A 25,463-nucleotide genomic window follows, 5' to 3' on the forward strand; every position below is an offset into this window, starting at 1 on the left:
TTTTTTTTTTTTTTTTTTTTCAAAACTCTAAAATGTACAGTACCTATGCACAGTATTCACTGCAGTTTTGAGCTGACAAAAAAAGCACTGACAGCAAAACACCTTAATACTTTAATTCATTTTCACAGACATTATGGTTATAGATGTAGATTGTCTATTTATAAAGGTTAACAAAGGGTCACTTCATTGCAGTTGTTTAAACAATACTATGTTATGACTTCAAATTGCTTTTACCATAGTGCATGGTTTGTAAACTAATACATTTTGACATTTGCACCACATATCTCTACATGTATGGCTTTTCTGACATATGTATTTAATTTGCTCAATATAATTGCTTGAGCAATTGCAAGAGCTCAAACTCTTTGAATCAAGCTAAAATAACATGGTTTCTTTAGCAAATTGTTTTTTAAGTAATGTTTGCTTTTGCTAACACTATTGGTTAGGTATAGTATAGGTTTAGGTAAGGCATTTTCAAACATGAGAGCATTAACCTTTTAGCACCTTTTTGCTGCAATCAACGTAATGTTTCAAATTCACTTTCATCTATTTTTGAATAAAACAGTTTTTGATTTCATTTCTAAAATGGCGCAATATGTGAGACAATTAATGCAATAAAAATCTGATTTTAAGTTGCAAAATGTTATATTAAAGAGTAACTAAACCCTAAACCAACTTTTTTTAGTTAATGATCTATAAGAATGGGGCTTTATTAGTGCTGTTCATTGATTCAAAATCACTGTAGTGAGTCGGGAGTTGGAATTGGGATTGTTGAAAACGACCAGGATAGACTATTATAGCATCTATTTAGCATAGCAATTATATAGTTATTTAGATTATTTTGTGTAGCCTATGTAGTTAATTGGCATTGTTTTTAATGTAATGTTAGTATTGTTAGAAGCACAGTTAGTTAGTAGCATAGTATTGCATCAGTTAGGATAGCTTCAAGTTGGCGTAGATTTATCTGTATTTAGTACAGTGGTCAGGATGGTACGTAGGTGTAGCATGCACTTGGCCTTGAAGACCGCAAGTTCCCACCTAGAGCTGGAGTGTGCAAACTGCATTTTACGCGGGATTGCTTCTCCAACACAATGGAGGTGGAAATGGGCTTCTCCACACAGCTCACGCTGAAAAGCGACGCAGTGCGGGATAAGACCGCATTTTGAGCCAGCGGCTCGAATTTATATTGACAGACACCTCGACATCCTCCACTTCAGGTGAAGGTGGGGGAGAAAAGTCCTCTACTTCAAATGATCACTCTGTTGCAAAGCTACTTGCGTCATTACAGTCACTCTCCATTTTAGCGTCTCTGACAGCAGCTGTCAATCAATCCGTCACTGGGGGTCTCAGGTTCACGCGGCACTCGCTCAGCCCCGCCCTAGGTTCGTCCCCTCTATCTCCGCTGTTATCTGCCCACTTTTCAGCATTTTTCAAATATTGCCAGTGGGTGGAGTCAGGCCTTGACCAGGGGTTTAGTTACCCTTTAAACTACATTAAGTTATGTTAAAAGATTCAGTACCGAAATGTATCATGTCTCACTCAACTAGTGTTTCATCCGCAGAAAGATGTCAATAGTTTGCGGCCATTATGTAACTTTGCAATTAGCTTGGGAAAGTTACTCATGTTTAAAGCTGGTACACACTGGACATCTTTCCTGAGCTAATAAACACCAGAGGGAAGCTTATTTACTGTTAATTTTATTTGTATGTTTTAATAAATTTGTCATGAAGAAATTTTTTTGTTTTGTTTGCAAACATTTCACTTTCAGTTCAATTTAATCCATCTGAATATTTATTATTATTTTTTTTTTTTTTTTTTTTTTTTTTACAGCAGCTGAATTTGTGTTGTTAATCTGTTGTTAAGTTTAACCTGTAACATTACCAGGGTGTAAGAAATGAGATGGCTGACAAAATTATTTATTTGTATATATATATATATATATATATATATACATATATATAGTACATTCCATTTTATATTTAATTCTTCATTATACATATTTTTTATATATATATTTTATTCTTATATTTTTATTGTTTACTTTTATTTCATTTTTTCATAACTATGTTTATGTATATTTTCATCTGTGTTGTATTCTTTAATAATTGTACTGTCCATGGAGCGGACCTGACTCACATTTCACTGCTGGTTATATATGCTCTATATAATTGTGTATGTGACAAATAAAAATCTTGAATCTTGAATCTACGATGTCCTGCTCTAGAGATTGCCATGCATGCCCATGCCATGAGACCCCCTCTACCAAGCTTTACAGATGAGGTTGTATGCTTAGGATCATTTGCAGTTCCCTTTTTTTCTCCACACTTTTGCTTTCCAATCACTTAGATAAAGGTTAATATTTGCCTCATCTGTCCATCAACTCCAGTCAAAACTCTACTGGCCCACATTTATGAAGATTCTTGCCTTTCTATTTTTGGTGCTGATCAGAGGTTTGCATCTTGCTGTGTAGCTTCTGTGATTCTGTGTCAAATTCTCCTGCGAGCTGTAGATTGACAGAGCATCACCGCAGCTTTCTGGAGGTTGTTGGTGATTTTACAGATGTGTATTTTAGGGTTAATTTTCACAGCTTTTATGATTTGTCTGTCATCAACTACTGTTGTTTTTCTCAGCCTATCAGGTCGTTGTTGGTTGCTGATATCGCCAGTAGTTTGTTAACTCTTGATTTGACTGCTACCATGCCCTTTGTTTTTCCTATAGTTCTAAATGACTTCCTCTTTTCTTAGCATCCAAATCGCTTGCTTTTCTTTCAGATTCGGCTTCCTTGTCTTCATCCTGGTTTGTGTGTGTCATCACTGAATGCAAGACTTAGAATGCAGAAGCAATGTATATAACTGATAAGAAACATTCCCTGATTTTAATTCTGTAGAATTAATGCAACAGAACACAGCTGATCACTTAGAAAGACCTGTGAGCCAACTGTTCCAATACTTATGCTCAAATCTGATAGGGATATGAAACTCTAAAAGTGCAGATATTTTTAGCTGGTAAAACATCTTTGTGTTGAATCACACAATAATAAAATGTGACATTCTGTAGTTTTGTCTCATATATATATATATATATATATATATATATATATATATATATATATATATATATATATATATATATATATATTTTTTATATTTATTTATTTATTTAATAAATCTTATAACTTATTATGTACATCCTTTGGAATTGATACATGTGATTCTGCCTTAGGTTTTGTTCAAAATAAGGTGTCTTGGATTAGGGTTGCATAAGGTTGGCTTTAAAAAATGACCGCAGAGGCAACTAACTAGGTTTAGGAACAAAGCTATTGAGCTTCTGCGTGTAAGATCCAAAACCACTCTTTTGCTGATTGTCATTTGTGGTCTGCTTTCATAGCCCTTAGACAGAGCTGCTAATCGTTACAGGGACTGACTGACTGACTGTTGTGCCATTATTCCAAACATGTTCACAGTCTCTGGATGAGATGCTGATTTTTCCATCTTCAGTCTCTATGTAGGAGGAGCAGGAGGAGATTGCGGACTCTGTTCAGTGGGTATAATTACGATCGACATGGAGAGCACCATTATTGCCTCAGATGTACTAGAGAATAATGGGAAATCAACCTTTCAAAGAGCCAACAGCATTTAACTTCGAGAATAAGACCAGACATTTTCAGTCATCTTCTTTGTTTTGTTTTGGTTTTCAGATTTTCACTTCTACAGTTTGGGCTGTATAGCAGCCAGCTGGAAAAAGTGTGCCACGATCCAGGTTGATATCTCATCCTGTAAGTCAGATCTAGCTTTAGTGTTGACTTGTTCTTTGGTGAATACAGTGTCCTGCACTTGTCTGTTGCGTTTTGATGGTCAAGGGTTGTATATTTAAGATATATGGTACAATAGGTTGCGCTCTCTTTAAATATAATTTTGGCTAAAGGGTGTTGTTAGGCAAGTCACACAGCCAAGTGCCTGCAACCCCTTCAGCTGTGAAGTGTTCACAATATTTGAAGCACAGCTTTATGTGGCTTATTGTTTTTACAGACTGTTTACCGCATAAAACAAATAAAGGCACTATGTTTACTTTAATATTGTTCAATTAAATAAAGCTAAATATCAGCTTGCATAAGTATATATTTAACTAGTGTGTGCATATTTCAACAGCTTTTATGTCAACTTTCAACATGGCTAATTCAATCAATTTTGCTAATGTTATTAAGGAACAGCGCATGCAAAATGCAGTGCAGTAAATATGCATAATACATAAAACAGCTGAATAGACAACCCTTTCATTAGACAGCCCTGCCAATAAAATATGCTAATTACCCATACCATACTGAATAGCAGGTAATTCTTAATTTGTCATTTCTTAATTAAAAAATATTTCTGATGCATCATTGCTGAATATTCATCCATCCTTTCATTTTGGTTCATCCTAGAATCCAAGCGGGTAAAACAATAAAAAAGACAAAAAAAATAAATAAATAAATAAAAATATACAATAAAAATAAATAAATAAATAATATTCTTTTTAGCACCGAAGCCGCATTACAACTATTTATTAAATGGTGTCATCCATTAATTAAATTTATAAATTAAAAAAAAAAAAAAAAAAAAAAATATTATACAGCCCACTGACAGTATCTCCATGCTATTTACTAAGGAAGCACTCTATATAAGCTTTCATTTGTCTGTCTCCAGCTAACCTATTGCATGATGTGTGTGCTCGAGTAAAAGGGCACATGATGCATGTGTTGTTAGCGTTTGTTTCTGTATTAGGAGCATGTAAAATAGGGAAGAATCCATGAAGAGAACTGGGTCTGGCATTCTAGAATCATTCCTCAGAGCTCCTGTTTACTTCCACTTGACAGTTTTGAGGCACGAATAGTTGCTTGTCCTTTGGGTGTGCTGTGGTTGATCAGCTGCATTTGTCTTGCTCCTCTTCTCCTTGAATTGAATGAAAGATTTTTGTTTCAGATTTTCTAAGTTAAATTGAGTGAAATAATAGATCATAGCACTTGAAATTCAAAGTTTAAAAAATAAATAAAAAAAAATCTAATTTGAAATTATTATTATTTTTCATATTTGAGAAAAATTCAAAAGTGCCAGCCTTTACATGTACTTTTTTTTTCAGAATGTGACACACTTTGTTGTTGTTGTTATTATTATTATTATTATTGTAAAATGCATTTTTTAATATAATACAATAGTTAAAATATTTAAAAAGTATATATATATATAATTTGTACACAGTGTATAGTATGCATTTATATTCATGCATTCACAACCATAAAAAAACTACTGTATTAATGATATGTCATTCAGTAAGTCTATGGCTCCAGGATCTATAATTTGGAGATAATGGGGTCTGGGGCTGGATAATACTGCTACTAATGCTCACAGGATAATCATAACTCGTTCATTATGGAGCTGTTTCCTGAAGAAGCAGAGTGTTCATTAGGAAAGAGCAGCAGAGGAGCTGTCCAGTGCTGAATCAAGAACACATCTTTCAAAGTAGTACAGAGAAGCCCTTTACACATAACAATCCAACAAACAGTTTGTTTGTGTCACAGAAATGACATTGCTTAAAGCCTTTATACACATATGAATTATTTTATCTATTATTTTATATTGAGTACCTGTCAAATATATTATTGTAAATGTAAATACAGATATTAATACATCTAATAAATTAATGCATCAGATCATTTACTCTATATAAAATAACTAATTTAGCTCAGACTAGTTTAAATTACCTCAAATAAATCATAATTTGCCTTTTCTTCACTGTTAAAGACAAGGGATAAATGCAAATTATAAAGCAGATAAAAAAAAGAATAATTAAAAAAAGAAAAACTATTTTTTTAAAGACAAATATTTGTTTTTTATTAGGTTCAAACTTTAAAGTTTTTCCTTCCTCCATAAACAAACAGAAATAAGCTATAATATTAAAATAGACTTTTACTGAAGGTACAAATTTAACTTTTATATATTTTTTTTTTTTTTCATTTCAAAATGTATTATTACTTCCCTTTAAATATAAGGTGAAATAAGATCGGGACATATTGTTTCCCTGACCTATTTGAGATGATATCCAGTTTTTTCTTTAAATTATTTAAGGCTTAAAGGGGCTGTAACTGAGCTTTTTAGACCATCGGCAAGAAAGAGAAAGAAATATAGCACTGCAGCAAGAGGTCGAAAGGTCACAGTTTCGCCTCCCGCCAGCCTCATTGGCCGCTCTGCTATGTGGCTTTGGAGCATCTGCAAGCATAGCTGACCCTTGGTCTGCACCATTAGCAATGCATTTCTAAGGTTGGGCGACTGGCTCCACTTAAGAGTGGTTCATCCGTCTCCTCATAGCCTCTTGCTGCACTGGTGAATAATTAAACGTCTGGCTCAGTCAGCTGGCTAATTAAATCCGCCGTTGTGTATGGGATGAGGCGAGGCGTCTGCCGCAGCCTCCGAGGAGGGAGCTGGAGCTACCAAGGAGGGACGGGGAATGACAAACACCACCCAATTAATCTGTTCACTTATTTGATTATTGCACATCTGGCTGGCATGGACATAAGCTGTTACCATAGTCTGTGTTTAAGTGTGTTTGTATGTGCACAGCTGTGCCTGCGTGAAACTGGCATGTGTAATCAAGTGGGAAACTTGTTGAGCATGACTGAATATGTTGATAATGGTTTCCAATCAGTCGAAGACCATACGTCCGTAGTGCCCTGCTGAGTTGAACATGCCTGATATGCACTTCGACACAATAACTGCTATTTAGCTCTTCTAATTTAACATTTAAACAAAACATAAACACTTAATTTAGTGACATACCTGCATGCTGAGTTCTGGGATATTAATGCTAGTGAAATCATTCATCACATAGAACAACTTGCAATTACATCTGAAGTGTCTCTAAAGATGTGATAGAATCCAAAATGAGGATACAGCAAGAACTCATTTAAAATGAAAGCTTAAATTAGAAACTGAAAACTTTTAGTATATTTTTACCTGCTCATAAAACCTTGCACTAAAGAATCAAAACTAATAAACCAATTCAAAATAACTTTAAAACGGGCTTGAGCAAAACTCTACACACTCACCTCATTGGATATTTTCAAGTAACAGCTGAAAAGTTATCTCCAACATTGGACAGCAATAAAAAAAAAAAAAACCAACAACAAACAAACAAAAAAAAACCCCTTTGCTTTCTTTAATCCCTCCCTGTCTAGCGTGTACTAAACTGAACAATATCTGGAATTTGTATTTCAAGCATTTCCTGTGTTTTTTATATGTAAAATGTAATGTCTTAGTAAAATGGTAAAATGTGTTAATATAACAAACAGTCAAATCTATCATACAGTAAAAAAAGGTTATTTATTAGTTCTTTAAAAGTGTATCCGGATGCTATCATATTCTTATAATCTGTGAATTATGATACATAATTTGTATATGTCAATGGTAAATAAGAATGTATAGGATAAAGAAAAGGAAAACTGTTTTAAAATAATCTAGTGCATACATTTTATATAATGTTTTAATGATTATTTCCTTGAAAGAAATGGCCTCTCAAAATTGACAAAAAATGAATACCTACATACATAAAAGTGTATAAAAGTCAAATACATTGAGTGTCAGGTCATTACCCCATAATATTTTACTTTATTATTATTATTATTATTATCATTTGATATCTGTCAATATATTCCTAATGGCAAACTTCTGTCTGTTAACCTTATACCATATTTCTATCAGTCTTTTAATCTTTCTAATATTTAATCTCATCATGAAAATATCCTCCCACACATCTCTATGACATGTAAATGTCATTAGTTTGGATGACTATTTATGATCCATGCTTTAATATAAATATATTCCAATAAATCACTCATATTGTCATTTCGCCCACAGCCAAATAGCAGCGGCAGACATATTGTGTTCTCCGTGTAAACAACATTAGCTAGTGTCAAATTAGTAAAGGCTAGAACTTTTGACTTCAAACTGGTGAATTTGTTAGTTACAACTGTTTTGTAAGCTCCAGCACTCCGTCTCATTAATATTCCTTCGCTTCTCAAGTCCCTGGATGGAGCATTTGTGAAATAATCTCTAATGGGCAAAGCAGAACAGAGAAGTTGGGTCTTTTTATGACACAAATGGAGTTATTACATGCTTTTAATGTAACCTAATCAGTTAATAACACCACTCAGGAGGGGTGCAGCTCTCCAGTCATATTTCTTTTGTAGCTCTGTGCTTTTGTCGCTGGATAAATGGCCTAAACAGGACTTTCAGCTGGCCACAGATCTGTCACTGCCTGGAAACTAGCGAAGTCCAAAGGTGTTTGTGCCAGAGGGGGTCTTGCTAATTTATGGATTAATTCCTTTTCGTCTCCTCTACAAAGACAGCCAGTGATTTGTTTATATAATTTTACCTCCATCAGGTTTCTTTCTGCCTGTTTATCAAAGCGGTTTCAGGTCAGCACTACCTGTCACAATCACTTTCATGTTCTTTATTACACCCACTGTGACCATTTACACTCGTCTTTGACAACCTGCCAAAAACGCACACGAGTACATGCTCATTCAGTTAACTCATTGATGAATTTTTTTTTTTTTTTTTTTGTACACATTCTGATTTTCAGAAGTCAATTTCATTCTGCAAATGGAGCCTGGATAATTTTCTCTTGCATGACTCAGTTCATTTTTGCCTTTGTTTCTCATTGAGCTTCTATAAATCACATTGACCAGCAACTGAAAGGACAAAAGACGTCTGGGCAAAGGAGCGGAACATTAAACACTATATTTTAATAAAGCAAATTTTTCATCCACAGTCATTCAGTTAAAGAAAGGTCTTTATTCTCAATTTCTTACTGCGATCAATTTGGAGCAGAACTTTGGCCCTTCTCTGAAATCCCCATCATCGTATAATGTCACAGAAATCTAACCAAGAAGGCATATTACCTATTGATTTTATTTCTCATCCAAAAAGGGGGGTGGGGGCACGCTGGTTTTTATTAGTTTTTCTTTCTTTCTACATCTACAATTTGGAAAAAAACACAAGGTAAAGCTAATGGTTGAACTACAAGGTGGTATTTTATTTTCCAATCATTGGTGGAAAGGTGGTCCATCATGATCACCAAGTTAGGCTAAATCATTCACTTCCTCAAAACCCTAAAGAAAAAACTGACTGCTTGCCTGCTGCTTTAAATTAATCTAACTTTCCCAGGTTATGTGTTCACTTCAAATGCTGTGGTCACATATGTCACGTGTCCTGCACAGCTGCTTTACACAGGCATGCTGTATGGAGGATTTATTATGATTTTTTTTTTTTTTTTCATGACATATCAATAATTTTTTCAAACTTTTTTTTCTGTCCTTTTGCTACAGTGTGTTTTCTTGACCTTTTACTTTTTGCTCCTTTATAATTCTGACATTCTTTGTGACCTTTGAATGATTTGCTTTATACAAAAGTATTGCAGTTTTGTCTGAGTGTGTTTTATGAAGTACCTTTTTTTTACAAGGCAATTATGAAAATAATGATATTGTGAATATACTGTAGAGGCAAAAAGGAGAGGGAACATTTAGATTATCAGAGATATAGAATTATATCTTTTTTGGTAGCCAATGATTGGTGGTGCTTATGTGGGAGATGTAGCAATCCAGTCTATCACACATTATGTCTGCTAATTAATTCTGTTAATTAATTATAATCAACTATTAAAACGTTAAATAATTATTAGAGTTAATTAAGAGAGTTAAGAGTGATAACTGTGGGTACCACATTGGCAGATTCATAATGTCTATCATAATATTTATGCCATAATGTTAAAACTTTCATAGAGAGAGAAAGAAAAAAGTATTTCATTAATTTCTATTATTAATAAACACATACTTAAAAATGAAGATGTAAAAGAGATGTGCTATTATAATAATACAAATAATTAATTCAGTCATTTGTTCATTCTCGCATGAAAGAATTATACATTATAAAAAAAATTAAAAATAAAAACAGACACATACATAAACTATACTACAACTAATACAATTTATTTTTGCTGAACCTGTGCCTTGGGTTCAAATGAACCCAGACTAATTGAGTTCAGAGAGCTGCATTTCTGTGCAGAGATGAATCTTCGAAGCTCTGTTGTTCGAGATATTACTTCACTATATTTACTTGCCAGGTGCATGATAATTTAGTTTATATGCATGTGTGTGTGTGTGTGTGTGTGTGTGTGTGTGTTTAGTGAGTGGAAGAAATGCAGGGAGACTGTGATCATAAAAAAAATAAAATAATAATAATAAAAAAAATAATAAAATAAATAAATAAATAAATAAATAAATAAAATACTTTTCATTGACCAGCACTAGTGTTGCAGAGGCTTGTGGGTAGCCCTGCTGTGAAACGTAAAATCATTGACAACACTTCTGGTCGTGGTCAATCACATCTCAGGAGGATTCATTTGGGCTTCACTTATTCAAATTGATTGATTTAAAGTGGGCGCAATGTTGCTATGGACTTGAAACAGATGCTATATTAAAAATTCCCCCAGGAAATAATTGTATCAATATTTATTAATCTGCTGTAAGCAAAGGAAACAGATTGGCATTGGACTTAATTATGATTTTATTTTATTTTTGCTTTTGGAGTAGCGTTTCCACAAATTATCTAATGAGAGAATGTATTAATACAGCTAATTGATTTTGAGACCTTGTATTTGATGTAGTAAAAACTGACTTGCTTCAAGCGGCAATATCTGTCAACAAAAGCTGTCTTTTGATTTTTAGAAATGAATATGTCTTTGATGGCATCATAGAGATCTGAACAACAAAAACATTTTTTTTTGTTCCCGCTTTGTCATAAGGATATATTCAACCAACCAATCAATCAGTCTCACTTTGGTGTACTTCTTCTTCTTCTTCTTCTTCTTCTTCTTCTTCTTCTTCTTCTTCTTCTTTTATAGTACTATCTCTGTATGAGTCATATAATTGCATGCTATATAATCTAGTGAATGGAATACTTTAAGTGAAATGAATTTCAATGCAAATCAAGTGTCTTATATGCAGGGCCGCTGCTGGCCAAATGGGCGCCCTAAGCAGGAATGTGTTGTTGTGCCCCCTTCTTCAAATATTATAAAAAATAAATAAAATGAAATTAAATAGAACTTTACTTAAAAAAAAAAAAATGTTTTATTGTTTACAAATTACAATTGTAGCTCTTGGCAGTTACCTATGGCTATGACTTTATTAATACAGTTGTCTAGTTGATTTTATAGTCACAAGCATTCAGAAATCATGCAAATAAATAAATAAATTAAATTGCTATGTCATCTATAGCAAAAAGGTGGCTAAAATTGAAAGATAAAGTAAATATTTGAATTAAATGTTCGACTAATAGCCCAAACAAGGATTTTATTATCTTGTACTGTAAGTGTAGCAGCAATTACCCTTCAGCTGCCTTTGCAGACATTTGTAGTAACATGTTATAGTTCATTTTGTATTAGCCTACATTATGTATTTTAATAGTGTTATTAAAAGGTTAGTTCACCCAAAAAGGAAAATTATGTCATTAATGACTCACCCTCATGTCGTTCCGAACCCGTGAGACCTCCGTTCATCTTTGGAACAAAGTTCTATTTTTAGTTTTAGTTCGAGAGCTCTCAGTCCCTCCATTGAAAATGTGTGTACGGTATACTGTCCATGTCCAAAAAGGTAAGAATAACATCATCACAGTAGTCCATGTGACATCAGAGGGTCAGTTAGAATTTTTTGAAGCATCGAAAATACATTTTGGTCCAAAAATAGCAAAAACTATGACTTTATTGAGCATTGTCTTCTCTTCCGTGTCTGTTGTGAGCGAGTTCAAAACACTGCAGTTTGTGATATCCGGATCGCGAACGAATCATTCGATGTAACCGGAATTGTAAATTTGAATTTGTAAATGGCGAAATGATGCGTCGTCATTTTCCCCCTTTTTTTTTTGAGCAGCTGGGATGCTGCCCCCCTGGGAGTTAGTGCCCTACGCAAACTGTGTACTCTGCGTGTAGGGAGCGAGGGAGTATATTAATAAACACGTTTTCTTGAGCTGTACAATTCTTGATTTATTATTATTTTTTTTTTTTTTTTCAAACATAAAGTCATACTATATTGTGCATCCACCTTGTTGATTTTAAAGGGACAATACATGAGAGTGTGTAGTCTTGACAACATATTTCAACAGAATTCTAGATTAATTTGACTTTTAAGGCTGGCCTGTGTTTTTGTAACATCTCCGGTGCACTTTGTTCTTCTCAATATTGTCTTTTTTGTGGCATCAGAGAGTAGAGTGGAGATCAAAGTGCCTGGTGTCAGTTGAGGAAATGTCAAAACAAAGAAAAGAAAGAATGAATCAAACAAACAGGTGCTCATGTTGCTGAGAGAGCACTGTGTTGTCTTATTAGCCTAATGAGCAACGCCAGATGCGTTTCTTTTCAGCAGTCATGTTCATTTACTGCTAGGCTGAAAAGATCTTCAGAAGCCGATGCTATTTGAGCTTGCATTGATTTGTTTGTTATATCATGTTTATTTTTGCTGACTGCAGTCTTGAGTCCTGTAAATTGCTGACCATTATATTTACAAGCAGAATTGTCTGTGTAAAAGCAGTATTTATTATTTTTTTCTCTGACAGTTAGGGTCAGGGTTAGTTGGAAGGGTAGTGAACCTTCGTGGTAACAAGTACACATCAACTTATTTTACTAACCCTAACCTAACAGGCCACATACACAATGCAGCTAAATTATGTTTTTCAGTTCAATGTTTTATTACTTGTCCTTGTTCTGTACAAACGTAGGTCCATATTTTATGGGAGTGATCAGTCAACTACATTTTAACTAACTCCTGAAAAGTACAGAAAAGTTTACAGAAGCTATACGCAGTGTACATAACTGAACTAAACAAATTGTTGTTAATGAAAGAGTGTTTCAGAGTTGTGTCTTTGCTTTATCAGGGTACATTTTGACTCATTCATGTTGCCAGATCTTTGCTAGATAATAATAATAATAATAATAAAAAACATCAATCAATCAATCAGTCAATAAGAACAAGCCAAATGCAGAAATATTGTGACCTGAACCTGTCTAGTTTATTAATTAATAAGTCTATTTAAGAGTTATGAGCCAAGCCAAGACCAAGAAACAAAACCAAAGACATGGCAACAATTCAAGATCTTGCACTGGGAAGTAGCCTTACAAACATAAACCACGCACAATTATAATTGTGTAGTTTCCTCCCATATTAAAATGTGGTTATCATTACTGAAACTTTGCAGTGGGTATGTGGCCAAAGCGTACTGATACTGTATGAATTAGATGACGTACACTATTTTTTTTTAATTTTTTTTTTTAATTAATGAGAGTTAGCTGACATGTAGTTGCAAATGAATGAGAGTTAGTCGTAGTTAAAAAGTTACTTATAGTTAGTAGAATGTCTAAAGATTGAGGATTATGTGTTGTAATTATAAAGAAGCATGAAGAAGAAGAAAAATGCAACTATTTAGCACAGTTTAATATTATATTTTAATTTACAATAAATAAATAAACAAACAGTATGATAGGTAAATGTCAGCAGCATTAATGTTTTGAAATAAAGGCAGAAGTGAAAAATAAGGAAAGAAACAAACTGTTTTTGTAAAGGGGTTGGGAGGTTCAAATTGTTTACTGCTTTTCCTGCTGTTCACCAGGATTGAAGAAAAGTGACTGGGTTGGTATTCAGTAAAGTTTCCGTTGTTAGAATTTCTAAGAGTGCTGAATGTTTTTTTCTCCTGCTGTGTAGCCAACATTTAAGAAGCTAGTTCTCTCTGTGATGTTGTCGAGAGCAATAGAAAGTAAACCGTTTAGTCTCTAACCTGTGATAAATATGAATTTGTCACTAATGTGCATCCAAGTGTGTTGAAAAGTATAGTTGCAGACCGAGTTCTATAACCATCATCGTTTGAACTTTAAAGTGCTCAGCTCAAAGTGAACAGCTTTTGCAAATACTTCACATTCTTTGTTTCCATTTTATATACAGAAATGTTCACCCTTTTACTGTAACGTAAAGTTTTTTAGTATTATTATTATTTTTTTTTTTCTCAAATACATTAATGGTCTGTCCTCATCAGTTTTAGAGCTATTTGATGTTTAACCCAGAGTGGCTGAAAGTGTGTGTGGGCTGCAGAAATGTGCTAGATTTACCACTGTTCTGGGTGGTAGACTGTCTTGAGAGTATTTTGAATCATGCAAATGGGTCTAGGTCATGGGCTTTGACCATGCTGTTTTTATACAGCAGCTTTAACTTTACTGACAGTGTTTCAATTCATCCCCATCTTTGGATTTCATATGTTTCGCACTTCATGCCCTTCGTTTGGTTAACCTCCCAGGAGTCAGTGAAAAGTAAATGTAGGTCTAGACACTACTCTGTATTCCAAAACCATAAAACTTTCACTTTAAACTAGTTACTGGTTAAAAGATGTGGGCTGAGTTTCCCAAAGCACTAACAGAATCTTTGATAACTCTAAAGTTGTACTAGGTATCTCTATGGTCCGTTTCCAAAAAGCATTACTATGTAAGTAGTACAAAGCATTTGTAAATTGGGTCCCACTTTATATTAGGTGGCCTTAACTACTATGTACTTACATAAAAAAAAATAAGTACAATGTACTTATTGTGTTCATATTGTATTGTAAAACACTTTTGCTGCTATTGAGGTGGGATAGGGGTAAGGTTAGGGAGAGGGTTGGAGGTATGGGTAAGGTGTAAAGTATGGGTCAACAGTGTAATTATAAATGTAATTACAGAAATTAAATACAGATGTAATTACATGTAGTTTTTTTAAAAATATAAGTACAATGTAAAAACATGTATGTACACAATAAGTACATTGTACTAAATTATTAATTAAAATGTAATTTTATAGTAGTTAAGGCCACTTAATATAAAGTGGGTCCGTAAATTGTACATGTCTCAGAGTCTTGTAAGTTCATTATGTGCAAATTTACAATTTAAAAGAGACATAAGATAAGCAAACAAATTATAGGAATATATTTTGATAAGCTATGTATCCTTAGTCTAATGCCACTTAAGTTTTTGTTTTTTTTGTTTTCATGTATATAAATAATTCTCTCTATATATATTTTTACAACTGACTACCACTAAAACCACACTAGTGTTGATATTGTGTATTTGAATATTTTAAGAGTATCTTTTGACATTTGTAACATGTAACAGATTTTTTGTTTTTATTTTTGTCTTGAAGAAGAAAAATCTAGAAAAATTCAAATTCCAAAAAGTTTTGTTTGATTTCTTTGATTGCACACAATATATAACTTTGCAAGCACTCATTAATGATCATTCTACTAGGTTAATCAACAGCTTTGAATGAATGAATGAATGAATGAAGAAGGTTCGAAGATATAAATAAATGAAATCATGAAAACATATGGCAGATGTTAAGAATATGTCATTTTTTAGGAATATTCATGGCTTGAAATTTAAAGAATATTTGACTCAATAACAGGCTTAAATGTTAATATACAAAAAAAAGATGTTTTAAAATATGTTTTTGTGAATGAATGAATGAATGAATGAGTTAATTAATTTGTTGTCAGCAAATCAAATGGTAGAGATAATGATTCTTATGCAGAGACCTAGGGAGCATTACACATTTTAAATACAGTGTACCTCTGATCATAACTTAAGTCTTATGAAAATGTACTGCATACATACCACTAAAGTGATTAAAATGGCATATGTCTTCATGTAATAAATCACATTAGCTATATGTGTCTTCACTGCTGTTTTTAACTGAAAAGTTATCTTGATTTGGAAGGCAGCCATGGGTGCACGTTCAATAAAAAAAATTGAAAAGCATTCAGCTGCGTCATACATGCCGTCCATACTCCAGATGTGTGCACTGAACTGAGACTGATTCACTTCTGCGGGTGTGCGAGCTGAGCTATCAAGTCCCAAAGAAAGTCCCTGTGGAAAGAAAGAACCTCAGCGAGCAGTTTTTTTGAATGTCTGCATATATTTAGCTAATGACCGTCGCATTTATCAAAGAAGTGTTTAATTATCACACAATACATAATCAAACTTTGAAAGTTATTGGTTTCTTAGCTAACATTGTATTTAAGAATCACACTTTAATTGAGGAATTGAAGAATGTCCCTTATTCCACAGGACTAAAACATTTATACTTAAGAAATTTCCTAGAATGTGCTGAAAAAAAGAAAGAAAAAAGAAATAAATAACACTACATATGGGATTATTGTAATCGTATCATTGTATTATAGTATTGTATAGTATTGTATCGGGTCAAAAGATGATTGCAAGTGTAAATAGATGATGACAAAGTTCTATTTTTTACATCCTGTAACTTTATAGTTCAGATAGCAACTATAACTGTATATCATTTTTTGTATTTATTTTTTTTCTGTAAGCTTACAATAATAATCTTTGGTTACAGTTTATTTTAAGGTACTCTTGTTACACGTTACATGTACTTATTATTATAATAACAATAAATTATGCCTAATTTCATGCAAGTAACCCCTAAACCAAACATTAATCCTACATGTAAGTAATCAACTTTACTCAGTGCTTAAATTTATGATTACACTGTAACAAGGACACCTTGAAATAAAGTGTAACACATTATGTGTTGTTCTGTGCAGTACCATATAAATTATATTGTATTACCATAGTATTATCTGATGATCAAGACTGAGCTGATGAAAATGTAAAACTACTGTAGCCGGATAACTGGATGCATTAAGCATAAAATGGAGGAATTCTGAAGGATCACTCACTAGTCAAACACCTAAATGTTATTTTATGTGTCAATAAATCAATTAATACTCTGTCCTGGAACCCAGAACACCATCTACTATATAATGCTATGCTTCATGTGGATTTCATCTGGCTGGGGATTTTAAAACATGACTTTTGAATGTTATATAAGCAGTGTTGGATATGATTTAGCAATTAAGGTTTGCACTTTCAGAAAATTGCTGGTCTGGTTTATTCACCAGCCACAGCTGCTGGCCAAAACACATGTCTACAGGCCAACATTTGATCCATACACTTCTTCAAAGCACACAGCACTCAGATTTTTCAAGTAATGCATGGGAAATTGTTGTCAGTCTGTGAGCAGCAAGTTTTTGGTTTTGTACAGCTTTCAGCAAGGGGGTTAAGGTGGTATTCAAAAGTTAAGGAAGCCGTAGTCAAATTACATGCTTAGTTGAATTTTTAACTAAGTTTCGAAGTTAGCACAACCCCTGCTGTGACCAGATCTGATCTTGATACATTTCATTGAATTTTAAAGCACAGTTAAAATGGAGAGAATAAATCTGTTTATAACAACTTTTAAAATAAATCAAAGCCCCGTAGTCCGTTTCAGAAACAGGCTCTCTATTATTACTTACCTCTTTTCAAATGCACAGCATGTTTAAAGATATGCCTAAAGAATTCTGAACAATCAGGGGCTTGTGAGCCATTTAGCCTTAGACTTTAATTCCTAGTTTAGTACATTTATGTATAATTATATATATATATATATACATATATATATATATATATATGTATATATATATATATATATATATATATATATATATATATATATATATATATATATATATATATATATATATATATATATAATTAATAATAATCTTATGTACAATCACTTTAAGAGAGGGGGAAAAACAGCAGAATTTGTGTTACTAAATCTTTAATATTAAGATAATTATTTTATGTTCTTGGCCCTTAAGTACCCGATGCCTAGTAATTCCTCTCAGTTTCTCTAGAATGCTGCAACACCCCTAATGTAAAGCACACCCTAAAAATACGATGCTATAACGAATCCTTGCTGGATACAGATAACTCTGTGAATGATGAAAATGTTACATTCCGGGGAATTTTTCCTCCATTTTCTCAAGTGTACAGAGATTGTATGAAAAGGAAACAGGCCACTTGTTAAAAATGTATGGGAGAGATTGCAAAGAAGAAATCTTTTGGCAAATCTTTGCTAAACCAACCTGAAGAAAAAAAGAAAAGAAAAGAAAATAAAAAAAATAGCCTGTTTTGAGCTAAATAAATTAAGTAATTTAAATCAGATGTTATTGCCTGTTTGACATATGTTGAAAAATGTGATTTAACAAACTCAAACATGGCAAAGTCTAATTTTAGTGTTTCTGCATTCAAGCATATTGTATCTGTAGTTTCATAGAAATTAGATGCATGGAGGTGTTACCAAGAGCAATTACACCGTACTTTCTGTAAAAACAACAATTAATTAATTAATTAATTATGAATGAATGAATTAATGAATGAATGAAGGAATGAATGAATGAATGAATGAATGAATGAATGAATGAATGAATGAATGAATGAATGAATGAATGAATTAATGAATGAACTTTTGCAGATATTGAGGTGACATATGGTTAATGTTAGGAATGGGTGTCATGGTATGGTTAGGTTTGAGGGTGAGTGGGTTAAGACATAGTTGTATCAGGGGTAGTAATTACAGAACTTAATTACACTGCAATTAAATGCAGGTAGTTTAAAATATAAGTAAGTTTTGTGTAAGTCATTTGTATCAAATGATAACTTTAGTTAAAGTCACTCATTGTAAAGTGGGTATTTTAGTAAAGACATTTGATAAAAAGACATGATAAAAAGCTGATAACTCCATAGAATCATAACCATAAAATCTGAGGAATAAAATGTTGGTCTCTGGCTGGTGGAACAAGTGGAGTCTTTTGCTCTTTGATATAAATGTATCTTTCTCTTTGTTTGTTTTTCCAGGGAGGTTTCTCACAGTGAATGGCTCAGTTCTGACGGGGCCATGGGTTCTGAGCCCTTGGCTACATGTTGCCCATCGGCCCTGTGGTCTGGATATCACAGTGTTTTTGCACCCGAGGCAGAGTGGACGATACACTGTCTGGCTCATCGAGAGGGACAAGCCACCACTTGCTCTCCTCACCACCGAGCACCCTCATGTCATTGGGTGAGTTTGCCAAAGGCAACATTCTCATATTCAAAGAAACTGTTACTCAAATCTTTGTGGCACTCTGTATATCAATCTGATATACAAAACACTATGCCTATGCCACTGAGACCTTTTGCTTTGAGTGCAGTTTTTGCACAGGTTAAAGATTGACTATTGAATCTTGGCAGTAATTTGTTATTGCAGTGCTTGCAAGGCACCATTACGCCTCTCATCTTTTTTTTTTCTATTTTTATACAAACAAATCAGCTTGAATCCCTTAATGTTCATGCAATGTTTTTGTTGAGAGCATTAATAAATGTATTATTATTATTATTATTATTATTATTATTATTATTATTATTATTATTATTAATGTATTTAAGTATTTTTTGCATTCATATAAGTGCCTTTTTTATTGGAAAAAGTGTCCACATTTCATTTTGCATACACAATCTGACTTCTACACTGTAAAAAAAAAAATAATAATAATAAAAAAAGAAGAAATACAAATCACAGTAACCCGAAAATGTTACTCTAAAGAGCCATTTTTCTTCATTTAAACCATACAGAAATGTTGTTGGTATAAATTATTTTATGCATGTGCATTAAGTACATTTATTTATTTATGTTTATTATTATTATTATTATTATTATATAAACCAAGTTAATTTAGATGTTTCCAATTTAGTTCCTAATTTATTTATTTATTTTAGTAAATGTATCTGAGTCAAACTTAATATTTAAAAAGCAAACATGTAGGTAGGCTGACACTTTACATATACTCCAGAAACTCACTGCAAGTGTATTTTTAAAAATGTATTTATTTATCTTTTGCAATAATACCATATGTATAATGAATCATGCACAGTAAGTGTAGTAAGTAAATAGGCTCAGTGTTTGTTTCATTTCACTACTCTTTTACAGGTACTGGTATTTCCTTCTGAGAAAAACAATCTTGCATTTCATACATTTATTCCTTTAGTATTCACTTTCATCCACAGTGACAAAGTTATATTGATTTTATCAATACGTATATTCCAACGCTATCTCACGACCAATTCATATGTATTTTACGAGGTGGCTTATTCATACGAATTTGTACGACCTCACTCGTACGATTTTATACGCTTTGTCTAATCCCCAGTGACGGTTAGGTTTAGGGGGGGGGGGTTAGGTGTAGGTCATTCGTACAAATTCATACGAATTGTGCAACTCGTAAAATACATACGATTTGGCAACAATCGTATGAATTTGTACGAGTGTGGTCGTACGAATAAGCCACCTTGTGAAAAATGTACGAATTGCCGTGAGATCGGGTTGTATGTTCTGTGATCTATCTATCTATCTATCTATCTATCTATCTATCTATCTATCTATCTATCTATCTATCTATCTATCTATCTATCTATCTATCTATCTATCTATCTATCCATCTATCTATCTATCTATCTATCTATCTTGAGCTTCTGAATTTAGATTTGTATTTATACCTTTGATTTTGTATATATTAATCTAGGTGAATGGTATTATCAAAATAATTTTTCATCCTCTGTAGTATAAAATAGTTTGATTAGCAACACCTCCAGTTCTTCTGCTGAGGTTAAAAGCCTTTAGATTTGTCTCCATGTCCTTGAGATACTGTTCTAGCCCATAGTAACGTCCTGTTTGTTGGATTTGCCTCTGCAGAGGAACTCTGTGTCTTACAAGACTGGGCGGCATATGAATGTGTTCAGCCATGCGAGGCATGTTCCAATAGGGAAAAGTGTTCATACTCATTATGGCGTTCCTCTTGAGATCATTATTTTTGATCAGCCAACCAACCCACATGACCTCACTTGAGGTCAGCTCTTGTCCAGTGTATTCAACGAATTCCTAGACCCAGGCACTTTGCAAAAATGATATGGTACTATTCATGAAATCATTTCACACATCAATGACAGAATAATGCAGAACACTGTTTTGCATTGTGTCTGTGCTATTTTTCTCATCATTAGGATTACTATACACATGTAAACTAAAAGTTCACGCTGATAAAAAAAGAAAGAAAAGTATTTTGCTCTCCGTCCAGATGCTATTTATTGCAATTCAGAGTCTGTTCAGTGGCTTTTTACTAAATCATTGAAAAATGATTTAGCAAAATAAAATGCTTTGCTTCTTCTACCATAACACCATACCAGAACAGTAGGCCTGTCTTTTGATCGACTAAGTCCCTTCATTTATGTCTTGAACTATATAAAGACCACAGTTGTATTTGCATTTGCAAAAACTAGGTTATGGAGTTCTTGTTAGGCAGTAATGTCACTGAGTGACTTCTGTGTGTAGCTAACTTATATTTGGAATTTCTTTGTGGAATGCTTATTGGTGAGTCACGAAACAGAGAAAGGAAAAGTGTGTCAGACAGCAAAATTAAATATATATGGAAATTAAAACATTCAAATACCCCAAAGCACTTTTCGCCTGAGGGATTACGTGCTCCAGAAAAGGCAGCGCACCTCAGTGGCTAAGACAGCCTGCTGCTCACTGCTACGTAACAAAATGAATGTTGTGTCACAAGATTAGCTTTCTGTTCATTAGCCATTCCTGCAGCTATCAGACAAACACCCCAGTAGTTTTTGAAGGAGTTACTGAAACATAGAAAGAGGATCTGTCAAAGATCACAACTGTGAAAAATATATATATATATATATACATTTTCCCATTGAAAATCTAAATCCTTCAGTGGTTTCTAAGCCTAACTGCTATCCTTGACACTTTTTTTTAGGCAAAAAGCTAAATAGGAACAAACACCACCACAGCACTTTCATAAACACTTCTTTGTCTGTATGCTTCATAATTTTACTGATCCACAAAGTCATTGCATCCAACAACAAAAGGTTGAATTTGATCGGATTTGTTTTTCTTTTTGTTTTTTTTTTTTACTGGCATTAGTCATTATTCCGTAACTGCTAAAAAAGTCTTGTTATGCAAATAATCTACACTAGAGGCTTGAATCATGCATAAGCATTTGAAATTGCGTTATATAAGACATTTTAATATTTTACACTATTAAAACTCGTTCCTGAAAAAAAAAAAAAAAAAAAAAACTGACATATCTATTACATTTCCCTGTGGCAAAGAAGTGTTTATTTCTCCTCTACTAAGGTAATTTAAAGCCCTGATGTGAGGTCTTTCCTTTTACTGAAATTCCACAAGGGTGTTCACATAGTTAAGTGGTTTGAGCTGTTGAGTGGTTTGAATGTTGTCTAGGTGTTCAAGAGCACAACATCTAATCATGGATTGCAATCTGTTTTGCTAATTGGTCTCATTTGTATTGTTGTGCATATCTGTTGGGCTTTGGACCATCGTACTTTCTGAGGATTAACACATGTTCCAATCAATTAGCGAGGGCTGATATACTGGTCAGCCAATAAAACACTGTAAGAGGGTTTGATAAGAGGTTCTTATAAAGCACAAGTTACAACTAACTATTCCAGACTTCAACTACTTAAGATAATTTAGTTCATACAAAACAAAGATGACCAATTATATATTTTAAGCCAAATCTATGAAAATCTACAAATTTAATTTGTTTCTCCTTGATGGCAATGAGATTAGTTTGTTAGCAAATATAGATGTTTTGCTCAACTGTCCTTCTTTTTTTTCCTCATTAGGTATTGACCCTTGTAATCACATGTCTCAAACTACTCAAATATCCCAAGGTACCGAATTGTGCAATCAAACGCCAGAGGTCTGGTATGAACATAGAAATTGCTGTTCAATTTTTCCCAACCACGAGTTGTTACAGTTGTTACAGTTGAGTTGTTACACATGACACTTTATCTACTTAGGTCAGTGCTTTCCAAATATGCTCCTGGAGACACACCAAAAGCACACATTCAGGGGTGTGTTTCCCAAAAGCATAGTTAGCCAACTTGCAAGTTCAATTTTTACCAAGTTCAATGATTTGGTGTTTCTGAAGTTTTAATGAACATTCACAAACAGCATTACAAAGTAGTAACAGCTCTTGAACTGTGATTAAAAACATAGTTTCCTATTAGTACAATATATGGGCTTGAATTGATCAAGCTCATGAGCAAAGTAAGTAGGGTAACATGTAGTGCAATCTATATCTTTCAATTTCCATTCTTTACTAATTTAATTCTATGTCTCTTAGTTTGCTAAGAGAATTCAAGCACTGTTTCAGTTCAGTCTGAATATTGCATCCGTAAAGGGACTTGCAGCCTAGTTTATTTGGTGTAGTCTGTGTCAGTAATAAGCCATCGATTCAAAAAATTGTAAAATATTTACAAATTGTCATGAAAGTGTTAACAATATATGCTACATCATTCATTTGTAGTGGATAAATGTTCTAAAATTTCCACTCTAACCACTGAATATCAAACATTAAAGCAAAAAGTTTTGCAAACATGGTTTCTCTTACTCTTCTTATTGTATATGCCAACAATTGTACAACATAGAAACTCACAAATACTTGCCAAAATCATAATCTTCAATAATAATACCCAACTGCTATGCAACATCTGGAAGTTAGGTTGCACAGGTTTTTATCTGTCCACCAAGAAACAAAGTTGTGTTTACAAGGTACTAGACTGCTACAATGACCTCTTCTGAGCTGAAATCACTGGATCACATTTTGTTACTTCTGGATAATAAAATTTTCCTTAGGGCGTTTACTCTGAAAGCCATCTAATTTCTTTCTCCAATCTTAAAAGTTTGTTGAGCTGAGTTTGGAGGGAGATTTTGCTGGTAGTAGGGAGGTTAGCCAAGCAGTCAAATCCCACCAACAACACCAGTGCCACTGGGACCTGAACTCTTCACTGCTGACACAATGCATTATCTCCCAAGTCACTTCTCATTACTTGAGTAGCAGTCATTGCAAAGGAGGCCAGAGACCCTAATGATGACTCACAGCCAATAGCCTCCACCTTTCCTACAACCTCCACACAGAGGGGGTCAATCTCCCAGGCTTGCAGACCCCCTTCGCGGTCACCCGCTCCTGTATCTGTGGTCGTCTCCAAGGACTAAAGGCGTCAGGCGGTTTCCATTAACTGGAGTGTACAAGAGGCATATACTTTAGTGGCAAACATGAAAATCGATAAATGCTTGTCATCCACTAAGGAACTTGCTGTCATTGCAATGAAACATTTACAGCTGCTCCGCTTCATTTCATAGACACAAATCATACAGTCCTGTATTTATTAAATTATTATTTTGTTGTTTGTTGACCTATCTGTTTATGTTTATCTGTGCCGGCATACGGGACAGAGTTCCAGTTCAAGGGCCTTATGCATAATCCCCATTGAGGCTTTATAAATTTTACCTGTTTCGCCAATTTAAGGACAATTTGTGTACCATTAAAGGAAATTATAAATGTGCACTATTGGCAAGGTAATGAGGCACTTGAATAGTTGTTCATAAATATATATATATATATATATATATATATATATATATATATATATATATATATATATATATATATATATATATATATATATATATATATATATTAATAAATGAATAATAATAAAATAATAATAATAGAAAACACTATGTGATTGAAATAATAGGTGATACAAATAGTGTACACAACCCTGAAAATAAATCACTTTGAATTATGGTGAAAAACACCATTCATTTATTTTAGTTATTTCAGTTATAAACAATTTTCTAGCATATTTCTAGCATTATGGTAGTGTTACATGTGTTACCATAATAATGTTTGTAAGACAAATGCTGTGCAATGTCTATACATTTTTTTTTTGTCATTTGTACATGGAAAGTCCAGTTTTGATAATGTTAATTTCATTATGTGGCTGTATTATTACTCTCAGAAGAAGAAGAAGATTTTTGTGGCAAACACCAGCATCATAGTATCATAGACTTCAGGATATTGGATCATTTTGAGTCAGAGTGACTGTTAGGCCCATTGAAAAGTAACTTGATGGTCTGTGCTGGCTTGAGCTGTCAACTGTTCCGGACTGTTTAGTCTGATTCGGTGAACTTATTCATCAAGTTAAAAAAAAAAAAAAAAAAAAAAAAAACATGGTTGATAAGAACAATTCACTCATGAACCAGATTCAACCGTATTTAACCCTAAAGTACCTAAAGTGCAGTATTGCCCAAGCCTGATAAACACAATGGTTATGTCTGAAATCACATACTTACTGATGTAGCCGAAATGACTCGAACCAGACAATTAAAGAGTCGATCAGGGCTGTGTTTGAAACACGAGCCGAATTCCTCAGGAAGTCATAAAACATTCTGTGCCACAACTCCCAAGCAAGATAACCAACCAACCAAAGCTTTCACAGAACAGCTTTCAACATTAACACCACTAGAACAATTATTGACAATTTCAATTCGGAGAAGAGATTTGTCAAATGTGTTGTTCGTAATTGAAATGCAACGCTGGACATCACATGTAAACCCATGAGAGTTAAACACTTGCATTGACCCCCCCCCCCACACCTAACAGAACCAG

The 25,463-nt window shown here is 33.5% G+C and overlaps 1 protein-coding gene across 1 annotated transcript in view; it reads left to right on the forward strand.

Annotated features, from left to right (window-relative positions):
* alk (ALK receptor tyrosine kinase) overlaps positions 1–25,463 on the forward strand; it is a 402,565-nt gene that overhangs the window by 225,267 nt on the left and 151,835 nt on the right. The window contains exon 4 of the mRNA XM_059520814.1: positions 18,796–18,997. Within this exon, the coding sequence (XP_059376797.1) occupies positions 18,796–18,997 (202 nt within the window). The remainder of the gene's footprint in view (positions 1–18,795; positions 18,998–25,463) is intronic.

The sequence above is a fragment of the Carassius carassius genome, chromosome 32 (assembly GCF_963082965.1).
Source record: "Carassius carassius chromosome 32, fCarCar2.1, whole genome shotgun sequence".
Classification (NCBI taxonomy): Eukaryota; Metazoa; Chordata; class Actinopteri; order Cypriniformes; family Cyprinidae; genus Carassius; species Carassius carassius.